At 42.1% G+C, this 17,536-nt stretch overlaps 1 protein-coding gene across 1 annotated transcript in view; it reads left to right on the top strand.

Annotated features, from left to right (window-relative positions):
- The window catches only part of GRID2 (glutamate ionotropic receptor delta type subunit 2), a 669,086-nt gene that overhangs the window by 604,922 nt on the left and 46,628 nt on the right, over nt 1-17,536 (top strand). Inside the window, exon 14 of the mRNA XM_030948215.1 lies at nt 1,788-1,954. Within this exon, the coding sequence (XP_030804075.1) occupies nt 1,788-1,954 (167 nt within the window). The remainder of the gene's footprint in view (nt 1-1,787; nt 1,955-17,536) is intronic.

Here is a 17,536-nt window from a genome sequence, read left to right as displayed (position 1 = left end):
TTGTCTCCTATTTCCCTCCCTTGTTCTCTGCACATCATGATCCTTTTTCAGGCTGGTCATTATCCTGTTAAATTCTCCTAGGAAGGGCTTTTTTCTCAGTCATGCTATTTCTTACTCAAGTGGTGCCTGCAGGAAGATCAGAACAACCCATGCTAGGAAGAGCTCTGTGAGTGGCACTACCTATAGGACAAGCATACAAGTTGTATTGTTTGTTGACTGCAAATTCACTTCTATCCCTTATTCCCTGCCTGTTTAGATAAATCTAAACCTCCACTGAGAGGAGAGAAAAAACATTCTTGACAATTTCCAGAGCCTGAAGATTAAAACTGGCCCAGTCCTACATTTATTTGTGTGTGTGTTTGTGCACTTTGAAAAGAATTTTCTTTATCCTGCAAGTCCTGTGGAGTCCACAGATAATATGGCTCCCTTTCTGCTCCAAAATCTGCACAAATCCTCCCCCTGCCATGCCTACAGATGGAAATAGGAAATATTCCCTTGCCAGGCCTGCAGTAAAAAGGAATGTGTCCCAAATGCAATCATTCCTTGTGCACTACATCTTGTGAGCAAGCAGACGGTGTGACTTGCTTCAGTAACTTTTATATGTAAACAGTCTTTAAAAACATAATCTACATTGTCAAAGCCTAATCTAAATGATGTACTGACATTGCTTACTTTGATATGCTGACTTGGTTTTGAATTCTCTCTGGATTGCCTGGCCCCACATGGCCTTTTTGTGTTTTGTTTACTTTTCACTTAGCTGTCACGTATTTATTCCCATTAGATGTACAAAGTCAATGGATTCAGCCTAGCTTTACAGCTTAGTTGCCTAATACAGCACAGGGAAAAAGCTAAATGAAGCCAAGCAGAGGGGCAGGAAAAAAGCAGAGGGATTCTTCAAGTCTGACACAGAGACCAAGGAAAGAGGAAACCAGCAAAAGATCTGGGTCTGGTAGAGCACCTAGAGATTGCAGGTTTTTTTCAGAAAAAAAAAAAACATATGTCTGGAAAGCAGAAATTAATTGATTTGTATAGACTGAGTTTCTGTTTTTAAAGGCTTGCTTCTGAACAAATGCTTAAATTTTGTATGCATCACATATATTTAATTTTTTTTTAATTTGGATTTTTTTCAAATGTGAATGGATGGGGAAATGTTACTTTAAATGCTTTTTCAGTGTAATGAGCTGGTTGGATTTATCTTAGTCAAACAGTTAAAATGGCTTGCATGATCTTGTTCTGTGAAAGTCTTTGAAGAGATGTGAAAATGCCTCATGCTGAGAAAAGTAATCCCAAAAAATCTACTTGGTGTGATCTTACTCACAGAACCCATAAGATAAATTGGTGTTCGTGAAATCTGTCACAACTTGGAGCATGACTGAAATGTGGACATCCTGAGTGGTCGTCTTCCCTCTGGATAGCCATGCCTACCCTGCCATGCTTCTCCCAGTGGGAATACCTACCCTCCCTCCAAATGGTTGGTTTTATGACATTTACAGGGGATTTCATGTGGAATTTAGTGTTGGGGGAGGGACTGTGGTGTCTCCTTTGCTCTTGGAAAAGGGACAGTCCATATCTCCTCCATGGCACTGTGTTACTGATGGCCCATTGTTCTCAGGTCATGTTTCTTCAGTTTCAGCCGAGGCGCTCAGCCCAAGCCCTTTGTGGCAGCAGCTGGGCACCCAAACTTCCCTTCCCTTGGAGAGCAGTCTGTGCTGAAACTGCCCCATTTCCAGGTGCACTGACCTCCTTCCGGACGCCCCTAGCCTGAGCTTTCCCTCTGTTTGCCGCAGGTGAAGCACGGGAACTACGCCTTTGTGTGGGATGCGGCGGTGCTGGAGTACGTGGCCATCAACGACGCGGAGTGCTCCTTCTACACGGTCGGCAACACGGTCGCGGACAGGGGATACGGCATCGCCCTGCAGCACGGCAGCCCCTACCGAGACGTCTTCTCACAAAGGTAAGCCTTTGGAGCAGGAGGAGCAGCTACTGAGGGAAGCTTTCTCTCACCTCTGGAGCCTTCTTCTAATTTAATTTTCGGCAAAGGAAAAGAAACACGTTGTTCTTGCGATCCACTTCATTTCTTGCACACACATTCATTTTATCCGAGACACTGAATTATTCACTTTTCGAGAAACTGCTTTAAAAACACTTTGTGTTGCTCTTATTTGAATTGTTCTTGTTTCTTTTGAAAAATATTAATGAGATAAACTCAACCTCATTAGCAGGAAAATGAGGAAAGAGTTGCTTCATTTGTTATAGAGAGTCAGCATAACTCAACCCTTCCTATTACAGAAGCTGCTTCTTAAAGAAAGTGAATTTGGACACTGATGGGATAACTAAAGGGGATGAACAAGAGCATTTGATGTTTTGGTGGAAGGACCCCTATTAGTACCCAAAAGCATAGGTGCTTATGCCCATACTAGTCGATCTCTTGGGCCACTAAAGTGCCATCTCTAGAGATGCTACTGGTACTGTGTTTCTACTGGGATCGGAAATACTAAATTAATTGTATGTATTGTGCCTTTGCATATGTATTTCTGCTTCACTCCAGTATTGATTCCTAAATCAGGATCTGTGTGAAATGTAAAAAAACTACTAAACTTCTATCTGCAGTTTGGCGCTTAGGGGAAGAAGTGAGCTAGTCTCCTGACCCTTTTTTTCACTCTGTATATGGTCTTTCAGTCTGGTTTCTGTTGGTTTGTGTTATGTGTATGAAGCAAAATTTTACAGTTGCTGCAATGGGATTTCTGTTGTGTGGCTGCCAGGTAAACACACAAAATATGCCTAATTTGGACTATTGCCTTTGCCCTTGTTCAAAGACTGTGGTGGGGGAGAAAGTAGCCAGTAAGTAACACTGTGCAGATCCAGAGGAATCACTCTCTGCTCACACCTACTGCATGAACAGGGAAGACTTGGATTCTTTCAATCTGTTCCACTTTGAGAGTGACATTGCTGAATTTTGTGCTAACATAGCAGCAACATAAAAAATTTCACAGGATCAACAAAAAATTTAATTTTAATGAAACATGTATATGTTTTGTATATTACAATGAGTATTAAAGGCAAATATTTACCAAATACTCTAATACTCTCATATTCCAGCTGTCCAGGCTGGCTCTGCTTAAAATCTCTGGCACTCTACTGTTAGGGATCTCTATGCAAAACAAAGGAGTAGGATTCCTTCCTGTAATCTTTCAAAGAAATTCTTCCACTGGTTAGAGTTCTCAGGTGCTTGTCAAGGTGTTAAGTCATCCTCTCCACAGCCTTATCCCTGTAAGTTTGAGTACAAAAATTGGAAGACATTAGGGAATTTCACAGTGTGTGTTTTTATTACCAAACATGGTGAAACCGCCAAGCGACGTGACACAGCTCACACCCACATTTTTCCTGCCCACCCCTGCTGCTCTGGAAGCCAAGGTGGATGCATCCAAAGTGCCCTCAGAGACTGCTTGTGACAGGGTTTATGTAGTGGGTATAGTTCTTGGCACAAGGAGTTGCTCCTTGGTCGTGGTACTGGGCACATGGAGAGGCTGGGTTAGAGCTTCTTCTGATACAGGGCCTTCAGCCACTCCTGGATCATTGCTCTGTGCAGGCCTGACATTTCCAAGTACAATTTTATTTCATAAGACAATTTTGGCTTTTCAGTGTGTTATTATATCTTGGAGCTATAGCAAAGCAGAAGGAAGCATAAAAATTTGCACATATATAGGTATTTTTATCTGAGGATCTTCGAAGCAATACTTAAATATTAGCATCTGGCAGGAAAGCAAATGCTATTTCCACTTAATGCTTAGGGAATCCGTAGCATCAGGAGACTTAAATGAAATCCCAAGGTCATATGTTGTCCCCTGGTGGAATCAGAGATCATAGGCACTCATTTTTGATTTCCTGCTCAAGTTGTCAGAGTTCAGGTAGATGAAGAAAGGGATTATTTGTCAGATATTGGCCACAGGAGGATCTGGATGGATATGCAGAACTTAGCACTGGTGAGAAAATAACTCATTGCATTAGGAGGAATAATGGCTGAACAGAGAAATTGGAATTTGCTTGGAGTGATACTACCTCCTGCTGAATTTAGAGAGCCGGAGATATATATTCTGAATATGTGTGTGCTGCTGTGCTTATATTCTTATTTCTGTATTATGAGAGCATATTATATAGCATTTCTAATTATGTCCATAAATATAAATTTACATTTTAAAGCAGTGAAAGACCATATAAGAACAAACATGTGAAAGAGAAATCATGCTTACAAGGTAGCTTATGAGGTTTTGTTCTTAATACCCTTCTGTACTGTTCCTTGAGCTTACATCCATGTGGTTTTCATACATCATCCTTACATTTCTTCCTAATGAAAAGGCTCAACAACCTTCAGCAGCTGCAGCCTGCATGCTAAATAGAGAGAGAGGAATAGATTCATTGTATGGGATTAGCAAATGTTCACACGAATATTTCACAGTTTTAATGCTGCAGGGAACTAGTTTAACATATATTGGCACTTCTTGATCTTTCCCAAAATAAATATATTTATGTGAAAATACAGGCCTTCTCTTTTAAGAAATTTCATATAAAGCCATAAGCTGTACAGTGTTAAATCCCTAGGATGCAGCTGTGAAAGGTCTGGCAGGCTTACAGGAGAATTTGTTCTCTGTGCAGGAAGCACAGGCATGCATTTAAAACTTTTCAGTACCTTTTCCAAGCATACAGGTGATTCCCAGAGAAACAGAAAAAGAGACAGAGAGGTGGAAACACTCACCCTTCTCTCTAAAGCTACACAGTGTGAGCTGCAGTCAAGGTAACGCTGTGGCAAAGTTTACCAACAGGAAGCAGTGTCAAAAAAGGATCATTGAGGGTCATTCTTTTTCACAGGCAAAAAAATCCCTCCTATGCCAAAACAAAGATGTGAGCGGCAGTAAGTGGCCTAACTGCAGTATGAGATTGGCTTTTAGCTGCATGGGGGTGACAAAGCAGCCACACAGCATCTGGGACCAGGCCCTGCCTCATGCTTTCTCTGAAAGCAGATGCTTTGGCTCCATCCTGACAATAGATATGTGGCTGTAACACAAAGAATATAGAAAATAAGCTGGGTAATATTTGAAAGATGGAGCTGTTGTACCTATCCCGATGACTTCATTTATGTTGCAGATGTTAACAAGCACAGCTGGCTATGGCACTAGACAGCCAGGTGATGTGCTCAGGTGGATGGCTGTCCTCTTTCCTTTGCCACAAAGACTTAACCTTCTGAGCACCAGCAGTCTCCAGGCAGTATGTCAGTTTTCCCTCTCTATATATTTTTCTTTCAAGGTAATGACAGGGGCTGTAATAATAGGAACTGCCAAATTTCCTAGGAGAGCTTGAAAAGGATGTGTCTTTTGGTTCATGAGGAGCTGTGTGGTGACACTAAATTTGACACCTGTTAAGAATTCTTTTCAGCCTTAAACTTTAAAACTTCCACTGCACCCCTAGGAGGTATAAATATAATTGCAGGCGCTTTTCAGAGTATTCCATAGGATGTCTGTGCTTCCTGCAGTGCTGCAGCAATGGCTCAGGTGCTGTGCTGGTGGCTGGCTTTTGGTGGGGGTCAAGGGGGGATGGCAGCAAAGTGCTGGAATCCTGTTCATGTACCCGCTTTCTCTGCTGTTGCACTCTCTTCTCCTGCACTACAGTCCCAGCTGTGCAGCACACTAGAGGCAAAGGGACAGGAAGCACTAATTCCGTGCCCAGCAGAAGCCAGCAGCCAGCTTGTCACTTCACTGGAACCTGTCAGCACCCAAAACCACTGGAAAACCAAGCTATAGTTGCTCTGCACTCCTCATATTCCAAAGAGCATCCGTGTGTGTTCTGCCCCTCTAAGTCAAAGGAAACAGTGACAATAGGAAGAAGAAAAAGGAAAAGGCAAGTTGCCTTTAGAGCCCATAGTGTGGGACTCTTGTTCATCAGCTGTGTTCCCACAACTGCCCCAGCCAAGCACAAGCTCATGGACACCTCAAGTTGTCTGTGTGCCAAGAGGAGCAGCAGCATTTCCATAATTCCTGGTGGTTGTCTGTGGGAAAGGGGGCATGTGAGGGCAAAATGTATGGAAGGTACAGCTACCATATAGTTTCTGCAGAAACCCCAGTCTGAATTTGACATTATTCACAAAAAGTCACAGCGAATTTGTGGTGTTGCTAGAGAAGTCAGTCACATCTTTTTGTCCTGAGGGGGGAAAAGAAATGAACACTTATAATGATTTCCTTATGGCAAGCCCAAAGACACCTCCCTAGCAGCAAGTGGTGTGCTTTCAGAACTTTGGAGGGAAAGAAGAGAGCCATCATATGGCATTTCAGACTTCCCCCTAGCAAATCATTAGCCAGCTGCTTTAAATAAATGGTATGGATATTCTCCTGTCCTTTTTATATCTCATCAGCAAAATCCTGAGTCTTAGAAAGTTCCTGCCCTGAGCCATAAATATGTGTTCTTCCTGTCTCCTCACCATTAATTCCCTCTCCTTAAATTTTCATTCTGTGTCTTGGAGGTCACTTATGTCCAAAGACTCCGGTGCAAGGAAAATTACTTTATTCCTAACTACCTTGATTTTTCTCTGCCCTTGGGACTATGTACCCCTTTCTTTGAGAAGATACCCCTATTTATTTTTTTTTAATATTCTTTTAATGAAAGCCCAAGAAAGTGTTATTATTCTTATACTCTGACTTATCTTTTACCAGCTATGTGGGAAGTAAGAGTTTTGGATTATACCCTAACCCTGCAGAGGACTAACAATAATGACGTAATTGATTTTTTCATTATTAAATACAGGGATCATCTGCAGAATAGCGGATGCCTTAGTAAGAGATCAACTTTGCTTTGTCTTGGTAGTTTGCTAAGAATTGAAATCCTGTTCTGAGCTGTATGTATAACATTCTGAAACATATAGTGCCAAACTAGTAAAATCTACCTAAATCCACCCAAAGCACGTTTTTTCTCATAACTCCAGAAAATTAAGAAACTGTGCAAGTTAGGAGAATTATTTGACTTCAAGCAAACTCCTGAATTTAAATAGAAGAGTTTAATTTTGAGAGTCTGCTCATAGATCATGTCACAAGTTCATATGACTGAAATTACATTAGTGAGAGGAAAAAAAATGAAAAAATTGATTCCAGGTTTCTGAGCAATCTGACATGAGAGTCCAGTCTTAATTTGTTCAGATATAGTCATTGCTAATGAAAGCCTTAACTTCAGAGTAGCACATAGTAACAAGGTAGTTTCTCAGATAACCAGGATACTAAATAAAAAATTTAACCACGCCCAAAGTAATATTTCTTGACCATCCAAAATAACCAGTCTATCCTATTTGTTTCTGTCTATATAAGACTTGTTGGGGTAAAACTGAGAATTGCACCAGGCCCTAGGTCTCAAAACACGTCCACCTTCCTTTCTGCTGACCCAGGTCCTCCCAGACAAACTGCAGTTGCCCTTCATGCCAGGAAACTCACCTTGAGGAAGCGCTGCTCAGCCAGCTCCTGCCCCCTGAGGCTGCAGAGTGCTCACTTAGTCCAGGCCACTGCATCCAGGCTGAAACCTGTCACCTCAAATGGATTGCAAGAAAAGATGTAGCTTCATTCTGATTTTTCAAAATGGCATCCATTACTTCATGAGAAAGCCCTAACAGAAAGCTTTTGCCCCTCTGCTATTCTCTCTTCTTTTTTCTACCAAGCTCACGAGTATCTGACCCAGGCTTACAGGGCTCTGCAATCCTGTCCAAGCTCATTGCTCATAGCTCTGCCCAAGGGCCAGATGAGCTGGCACTGTCCCTTTGCATCCTCTTCCACCAAATGCCTAATGCAGAGCTCCAGGTTCTGAAGATTCCTGCACTGTTATCAGAAGGGTTTCCTGGTTTTATTACTCCTCCCCATCTGGCTTGCTCACCTTGGCTGTAGGACTGCAGAGACGCTGTGGCTCCCACACAGCACATTGTGAGAAATGGCTTTATTGACTCCTGATGGTGCTTGCAGGTCTCACTGTGAATTCATGGCTAGGAGCTGAACAGGATGGAGACGCCTACAGAAACACAGGCTTAGCAACTTCTTAATATCTCGTGATATTAACTGATGATAGAGGTTAAAGGATTCTGCAGCAGATCTGGAGTTTATTACGTACACATAGTGAAAAATTACTCAAAACACATACAGGCAGTGAGCAGATTAGGGCTTTTTAAATATACCATAACATTATTTGATGGGGTAAGTTAAAGAATCGTGAGGTAGCAGCACTGAGAAGAAGCATGAAAAAGAAAGTCATAGGGAAAGGCATTAGATCTTCTTGCATTCTCACACAGCACAGAGCTATGAGGAATAGAGAGCTGCCTGCCTCCTTCACCACGGAAAGGCACCTTGCATCCAAGCAGTGCTGTGGTGAAGGAAAACTTTCCAATATTGCTGCATGTTGGGGAAAAAAGGTACCATGAAAAAGGCAGCTTTATTCTTTCTTTTTTTCCTAATCAATGCTCACTTTCAGAAAGGGCCCTACATTCAAATTGTCCCAAAGGCAAGCCAGGTAAGGGCATGCTTTTGCATATTAATTCCCCATCATTACCACCCCAAAGAAAACATTCTAATTGTGATGTGTTAAATTACCATTAGAGAGCACTATGCAAGCTCTTTCTCACTACTTGCTATCCAATTCTCTACCCTGAGGCAGCTCAGACTTGGCATGTAAAATGGCCAGGTATTACCCAGTGAGCTGTGCAGGACAGTCCGTGGAAACAGTGCTGCTCATCCAACTGCATGGAAGCGACATTTATTGTAAGCTGAGTTGTTCATGTGTTTTAAAGTTTTATGGAGTGAGTAAGTGCATGGCTGCAGAATTTGAAACTGCTTGGTTATAAATCTGATGACAGTAAAGCTAAAAGAAGTCTCAGTGAGTGGCTTCCTGCCAAGAACTTGCCTTTTATGAATTCCTGAAGCAAAGATTAGGTTTACCATCAGTGCACACTGTCCTGTAGTACAGGTTTTTTTCTTTTCTGGCTGCCTTCTCTAATGTGTGCATCAGTCTGGAGAGGAATGGGTGTAACTACTCACTCTGGCTCAGCTGAGTAGCAGCACTGCCTTTAAAGTGGGGTGGAAAACAAGTGCAAAGCTTTCCCTGGAAATAGGAAGGGACCAGTCATGCAGCTGCCTTGATAACAGAACCATAATAACCCAAGCAAGGGTTTAGCCCACCTACCCCATACTTGCCTGCTCTTGGCCTCAGTTCTCAAAACACTGCTCGACCTATTTCATTTTAAATGATCAAGAGTAGCAAAAGAGCAAAAAGTGATAGATCTTTGCTAAGCCATTTTGTTGCCTTAAATAGTAATTAACCTTTAGCTGGACCATAAAGCTCATTTTCAGCTAGTCCCGTTTTCCAGATAAAAGGCCTGAAAATAAAGTTTGTTTTCAAACCTGAAATGAACTTGATGGAATAACAGCTGGAAGGATTTATCCATATCTGAGCTAAGAAATTTGCTTCTACCTGTGGAATTGCTGCAACAGAGGCTACCTCAGCCTGCAGAGATTTGCCCTGCTGTAAAACACCAATCTGCAATTTGTCACCCATCCTTGAATCATCAGTAAGCCAAGGTGCTAGCCTTTGTTGATGACTTCAGCCAAGTTCAGGGGGAGGCAAAGGGAAAAAAGAGCATGGGGAAAGTCTCCAGAATGTAGAGCCAAGGAAGAGTGGTAGCAGGTTTCCCAGCAGAGCTGTCTTCCCTTGCTGAAATAGGAAGAAGAAAGCTCGTTCCAGGAACTGAGGGAGTGAGAGGAGAAGCAGTGGGGATGGGGAGGAGCTGAGTGCTCCTCAGTGATTCTTAGAGGGACAAAAAAATGAAGCCTTCCTTATTGCTCAGTTCCATGTAGGAGGAGGTTAGCAAAGTGAGAAATCTAAAAAAACCTATCCAGAGAAGTCTTCTGCTGTGCCTCAGAGCAATCCCACGGGGTTGGTTGCTCTAGGCTGCTCCCCAAGGAAATAATGAAGGAATTGGGAGAGGAAGCCAGTTTGCCCAGCAGAGTCACCAGTGTGTCAGAGTGCAGTGGATAGAGAGGTTTGGATTAATTTGAAGATTAAGATGGGGTGGGGAAGCCTGTGCTCTCTGACTCCTGTGTAGTCTAGAGGAAAAAATGTTCTGATCATAAGCTATCACAAAATTGGAGAGACCTCTGCCCAAACCCCAAAGACTTGGTGGTGGCAGAGAAGCTGTGCAGGGTTAAAACAGACAAAAGCATTTGCTGACATGAACCAGCTGGATAATGCTGGAGGCTCTTGTTTGCACAGTGTGCAACAATGTGGTTTATGTTGTGCTTTAGTGCCAGTGGTGTTAGGTTAGCCCACAGTACAGCAGAGCTCTGATCCCAGCCATCATAGTTTTGATGACTGTCCTAAAAACCAAATGCCTTTCCAGACACAAGTTTTCCACTTAAACATGGTGTGCAAGCAGACAGAAATGACGATATGGCCAAGGAAAAACTGTGTTTGCCATTTTATTCATAAAACACTTTTGCAAAGTGCATTTAGTAATTTGCCATTGTAACCACCTGCACGGAGAGCTTTCAGGGCAGAGCTCTGACACTGTATTTTGTTCATACTTTGACTGCTCAGCTAAAACTTCCATTTCTATGCATTTATTCTGCTTCACACATTATGTTATCAGTCACTTTCAATATTTCAAAGTCACAGCAGTCCTTTTCTGACATGCATTTGCCAGAATGAACTGCCTTGACTGCTGTTATTACAGACTGCAGTTCCTGACTAAGGGAAAGGACTTACATAGAACCAGAATATTGGAAATTCTGAGGAAAAAAACCCCAGTAGATAAAACAGCATAAAATTAGAGTCAATGAACAGAAATAGATGCTTTAAATGACCAACTGTATTTAAAAAAGGAAAAAAGGAGGCAAGAATGGGAAGGCAGGATTTATAACCCAATATAAAAGAATTAATCAAGAAAAGTTTGCTCTTTCAAGTTCCTATGCAAGGTACTGATAATGGCACTCTTCAGCCATCTGGTAGTAAATCAGAAAAGTATGTCGTGCTTGGACTTCCTCTCAATCAAATACTTTATCATATTCCTCTAGTGCTCACCTTCAACAGAGGGATTTGAATAAAAGCCATTTATAGTCCCAGAAAACCATCACAAGGGGTTTTGGCCTATCTGGAACATGTGCTTACACTCCTCATTAAGTGCTAGTGGCAATAATTTGTCATGGCATGTGAGCACTTCTCCCTCTTGCATGTGCTTAATGGCATGCACAGGCTTTGCCAGTTCACTCTGAAAGCCCCCACAGTCAAGGGCTGAGCCGGGGGAAGTACACTTGTTCGGAAAGGTCATGATCCTTTCATTCTTATTGCAATTGAATTTTATTTTTTTCCCTTCTATTTGCCACTTTTGTCTTCAGCTGAACGAATAGCCTAACAGCTGAATTTCCAAAGCAGTGAAGAAAAGCTGCCACCTAATTACCTGGCTTTGTAGATAAGTACATGCTCCAGCTGCTCCCACCAAAGCAGAAAGGTTTCAGCTGGTGACAAGCATTAAAAGGAAAAATAACTGCAGTTTCATAGGTGGGATGCCTCTACAGAGCCAAAGAGATCATGAGTATCTCAAAGACATCAGATTCCTACAGAAAGCTGATAAGACAGATAAGCCATGTTTGGATTTGTTTGTTTATTTAATTAAAAAAATCAATTGTTTTTTAATTAAAAAAAGAACAAACAAACTCCATTACAGTAATATTTGGAGAGAAAAGCAGCAAAGTCATTAGCACTGTTTTGCAGCCTTGAGAGCAGGGATTAGAAGTTCCTGACCCAGGACTGATTGTTTTTGGCTTTGTCTGGGATATTCCTACAGCAACACATGAGAGAAACCATGAACAAGTGAGCCTTGAGGTAACTGAGAAATAGATGCTTTATTTTTAATATTGTTTGTTTATGTTAATTTCCTTGGGTTTGGGGGGATTTAGTTAATTAGCAGTGGATCTTCAGGTCATGGAATTACTTCAGATTTATACTGGTTTAGCTGACGGGAGAATTTAATCCTATAACATGCCTTTGGCATAATTTAGATGTAAGGCTCAAGATTAAGGTCCCCATGAAACAGGGAATTTATGTTCATTTCTTTTTCTTACACTGTGAAGTGCTATGCAAAGCTACAGAAATGTGTCAGCTCTGACAGTCACACTTGGGCAGCAATCAGGGCTTTCAGAAAGCCATTGGGCTTCACCTGCAGCATCAAATTCCCCCTGTGTTCTTCCATTTTATATTAGTCTGGAGGAAATTGTAAAATCCATAGAAGAAAAGCAATTGAAAAAGAAGCATGGTGAAAGCCCTGAGGAAGTAAAAGTTTCTTGATCTTCTCATGTCCCTCTTAAGTTAAAAACACCTACAATGCTCATTTTTAATTTTTTTTAAGAGTAGCAATCTTGCACCAGATTAAACATACGAAGCCTCTTGAAAACACAGGGTTTCAGAAAGACCCCCTGACAGGTGTTTAACACAAGAAGAAGTATATCCATGGTTGTATATGTAAGTCAGTATATGTAAGCTGTGCTGGCAGCAGCGCCTGTGTTCTATGCTCAGCCCCAAAATGAAATATTTGTGTGGTAGCAGAGAGCAGAGCAGTGATATCATCTCCTTCTGCTTGGCTTTGCAAGTGAAGGGTCCGTCACTCCAGCTTGCTGCAGCTCAGGGGGATGAACAACATGTCCAAGCTGAACCCACCAATCACTTGGATGCTGATCAAAGCCCTTGATTCTCCCACTAGCTGTTTTCTTCCCATTTTCTCAGCTTTTACCAGTGGTTTACTGCTTGCTTGCTCTGAGGCCTTCTTTGGTAGAAGAAATCCAGGCTGGCTTTGGTGCTGGAGTGTTTTTAAGGGCTGAGTTTAGGAGCAATAGACTCTCTGCTTTCATGGAGAGCTGCAGTAGCTGAGATGAAGGGGGGCTGCAGAGCTGGCCCAGCTGTGAGCTGAGCACAGACACAGCCCCCTTCCTCTCGCTCCTGACAGCTTTATTTCAAATTACCCGGTGTCTTGGCTTCCTTTTTTCTGCCCAAAGTGTTTTCCTACTGCTGCTTCACTTAACAGAGACCCTTTTGGCTGTTTCAGTGTTGTGTAGCAGCCTGTTGTTCCTGGCCCTGCCAAACAGGGGTCATAGGTTGTGGGATGAAGCCCTGGGTAGGTGCAGGGGAGTGACCCACAGGGTGGCTGGGCGCACTCTGGGGCCAGGAGGTGCCCCAAGGGCCCTAAGTGCCTGTCCCCCTGGGTAGTGGTCTCCAAACCCCCTCAGAAAAAAATCTGATGGTTGGGGTCAGTAGTGTTGCTCATTGTGAAAAAGTGAGGATTTTTTATTTCCCTTTTTCCCCCCCTTTCTCAGAGGTGTAAGTGGTTTGTCTGTTCATGGGGCTGAGCATGTCTTTTTGCTCGTGATGAAAATAAAGCCTGGGTAAAGACTCTCACCAGGAGACTTCTGTCCTGGGCTGGCAGGACTGGGAGCAGACCATGCTGTGCACCTTTCATCCTAGTGCAATTTAAGATGATTCCCACAGTGCTGCATTTCAGGCTCAGCTCTGAATATTTGCTCACTCACCGAGAAGCTTTCTCATCCCCCACAGGCATTGCATACCCACTAAAATCTTTTTCTGAACTGAGGAAAAAGTGGAGATGCCAGTCCTTCCTCTTGCCTAGGCAATAATAAACTCCTTGCTGGAATTTTCAAATGTTACATCCCTTTAGATCACTAATACAGCCTATCCCATACAGCTGGAATTATCACAGGGCCGAATCTTAATAGTGATGGTGCAGGTTATCTCTGTGTAAATAGTGCCAGATCTTTATTCAGCAGGAGAAATGCTGCAGGCCTGCACTGATATATTGATCTGGATAAACAAGATAGTTTGTTCCTATCTGGAGGTGCCTTCTTAAAGTTCAGTTTGTGATGCTTCCAGGTAAAACTGATGATTTAGTGTTCCTGGATATGGTGAAATACCTGGTGTGCTGCCTAGAAACCAAAGGATTTTTCTCTGTAGGCCTGATGCTGGACTTCCTGAGCCTCTTGCTGTACTGCCAGCATTAACACAAACATTGCATCTGGGCAAAAAGGGTCCTTATTTCTGCTTGCTGTTTTCTCTGACAGTCTGCATCACTTCCCTTTGGGCTTAGTTAGTGGTGCTTGCCTTGAGTCACTGTGCTCTCACAGCGGGGCTGCAGGAAGCTTTCTTGGCAACATTTGTTGTTCTAGAGAATTGTTTCCTAGCTGGGGGTTTATTGCCTGCTCTGAACTTGGGTTTTCTCAAACAAATTTCAGCTCTGTTTCCAGGCTTGGTTTTAACCAAATGGAGTCATTTGTGGTTGAAGGGAGGAATTGTATGATATTCAGGGATTATTTTTTGACTCAAAATAGAGAACAGATTAAAAAATATAGGAAGACGCAATAGCTTAAAGGCCATGTCAGTCAGAACTGCTCCTCTTAGCACGCCACTTCTCCTGAGCTAGCCTGTCTGCTCCATGCTAACAGTGGTTAGCTAAATTAGCTAGAGTCAGCTGGATACTTGAATGTCATTAGAAACTGAAATCTTTGTTAGAGTTGAATGTGAAAACTTATTATTTGATAGAAAGTAAGAAGGAATGCTTATAATAACTCCATAATCAATCATAAAATGATGAAAGTCTGCATTAAAGTTCCACATCAAAGAAACCTGACGGTAAAGGATGAAGTTAGTTCAGTCATGCAACTCCAAATCAGCCTTATAATGATGCCATGTAGTTAACCCGTGCTTATAATTACGACATTTCCTTAGTTATTAGAACCTGAGTAGGTAAAAAACAAGTGCGCTTTTTTTTCTTTTTAATTTTGTTACAACTTGTTAGATTTTTGTCTTCAGATGATGGGAAGGCCAGTAAGCTGAAAACTTAGGAAGTTGCATAGGAGGAAGGTGCCTAATCCTGATTTGTGTTCTGAAAGTTTTCCTCTGCCTTTTCCTGCGTCAGTGTGACACCTTTGGCAGGCCAGGCTAAGTGTTGTAATGGCCCTTCCAGTCCCACTGCCAGCAAATCTCCTCACTTCATTCTAAACCATCCTTCTCATCCTGCCATCATCCTGCTGCCTTTCTCCTCCAAGCCTATAATTTGGTCCTTTGCAGCATCTCTCCATCCCATCCAGGGCACTGAGATCACCCTGAGCAGCATATGTGAATACTCCAGGCTGGGAAATGGATAGCCCTGGGACACTTGAGGGATCCTCCAGGTTGCTCACTCTCCTTACCATGAAACCACAACCAACTTCCCATGATGTGTCTGACTTTGTTACGTTGCTTATTGAATTTTGCTGGCAGTATTGTCCTTTGTCCTCTTGGGACCAGCATCAGTTGTCATGGCAATTACTGTCAGATGGTTGCAGCTTGTGTGCTTGGAGGAGCATAGGAAAGCTGATGGCCAAAAGAAGTCACAGTTCAAACAAAGCATAAAATGTCATTTACTAATACTGCTTAGTGACCAAAATTTGGGGGGCTGCAGCAGTTGGTAGATACTTGGGTTTCAGTCAACATCCTGTGTGTCTTTCAGTTTAGCTCCCAGATGAATGTTATTGGTTTGGTTTTTAATTAATTACCATGGCATTTGAAATGACTGATGAAAGAACTGGGTCATTCTCTATGAAGTAATTCTTCAGGTTGCTGTAGCATTCATACATCTGCCCATCTTACATGGAGTTTGGCCATTTATACAAGGAATAGTTTACAAAGGAGCTCCAAGACACGTTTGGATAAAGCAGGGAGTCTTTTCAATATCCCTAAGCCTGCGTTCCTAAGTCTGTGCTTAACCCCAACATCTCTGGTGCTCTGAGAAAGAAAGGTAGCAGAAGTGGATGCCAGCTGGACATCTCCTGCTGGAAATCTCCTCCCACAGGCACGAATTTCTGTCTCAGGGCTTTTGGACTTTGGGCCTGCCTATTGACACTTCTTAATGTCGATTGGTTGAATTGGTTTATTAAGTTTGTCTGAAAACTTCTTTGCATAAGCTTGAAGAAGATCCATGTGTGACAGGCATGGAAATTTTGTCTGTATTGACTAAGGAAGTTGGAGTCCTTGTAAACAGACATAAATTGATAGATGAAATGCAAAATAAGGGAAATTATGTAAACACAGCAGGTGCTCATAAGAATAATCTATCAATGCTCTTTTCTGTAAAACAATAACAGAGAAAATTAGCAGAGTGGGGCTTTGCAGCAGTATTACATTATATACCAATCCAAATGTGCTCTCCTGGGACCTTTTCTTAAAATGACTAAAATCCCCTTTCGTGCAAAACAAGTCTGGAAATAAGGAGTGTGTATTAAATTTGCTCAGTTTATAGCTTCATAGATGGGATCAAATTAATTTCTTGCAAAATTTGGAGAAAATGTTTGGCAGCTCTTTCAAGATAGATATTTACTAATGGGGAAAACTGTCTCTGGCACATCATGCTCTGAATTTATCATCTTGCTGAGCAACTGGACACAAGTAGAGATGTTTTGAAATATCCCAGACTGCTTGATGGTCAGTTTGTGTTTAGATAAAGAGTAGAAGGATCTTTAGGTGATTGATTGGCAAAAGTCTGGACAAACATTTACTTCTGTATTGGGAGGGAAAAGCAGGGACTTTGCACACATGGTTATCACATATGGGTCAGTTTTGCAGCAAGGAGGCTCTGTCCTATCCTGCTGAAGTCACTCAGCCACTTTTCCAGCTCCTTTCTCAACCACAGACTTTGGAAAGCCACAAAGGCATTTGCCATATGTTGGGTAGTGTTTTAAAGCCTCTCAACAGGGGATGTATCAATATTGATCTTGCGCTAGAGACTGCATTTCTTGATGATTCACTCTTTTGTACCAGACCCCTTTAGATGTGAAAATGGGCTAATAATACTCATTTCACCAGGGTCTCAGGGGAATGAAAGCAGGTTTTTTGTCACACTTTAGCTGACAGTTTTCTGATTGATGGCATTTATGGGAAGTTGAAAGAGGATTAAAGTCTCATGATGCTGGTTTATTTCAAGAACATGACATGTTCAATATGATAATAAAGCGGGAATTTTTCTTCTGTGGCTTTTATGGGCTTGGGCTTGTTTAGGAAAAAATTATGGATAAAGCTGTAGCTGAAGTCAGCAGTATGTGTTTCTGAGGCCATCGGGTGCAAGGTGACAGGAGCCTTTATAAAACCCTCGGCAGTTTTTTGCTACAGAGAACTTGACAACAAAGCCAAAAGAAAACTTAATACTGTAATGATTCATTCCATGTGGGAGGCCAAAACTTTGAACAGTGTTGGAAGGCATTTTGCCATAACGTGCTTTAATTTCATAGTTGTGCTGACATGGTATATCAAGGATTATTATCACCAAAAGGCACTAGAGACTGGTTTGAAATTACATGCATTTAGAGGGCTGGTGAAGTGAGAGTTAATCTCCTATTCCTTTGTGGACATGTAATGAGTGAAAGGAAAGAAATTGCTTCCCAGTATCACAAATTAGCACAGTAAAGAGTGTAAAATCTTTACAGAAAGG

This window comes from Camarhynchus parvulus, chromosome 4 (genome assembly GCF_901933205.1).
Source record: "Camarhynchus parvulus chromosome 4, STF_HiC, whole genome shotgun sequence".
In the NCBI taxonomy this organism is placed as follows: domain Eukaryota; kingdom Metazoa; phylum Chordata; class Aves; order Passeriformes; family Thraupidae; genus Camarhynchus; species Camarhynchus parvulus.
The sequence above is the reverse complement of the archived record's forward strand: the minus strand, read 5'-3'. Positions and strand labels throughout refer to the sequence as shown.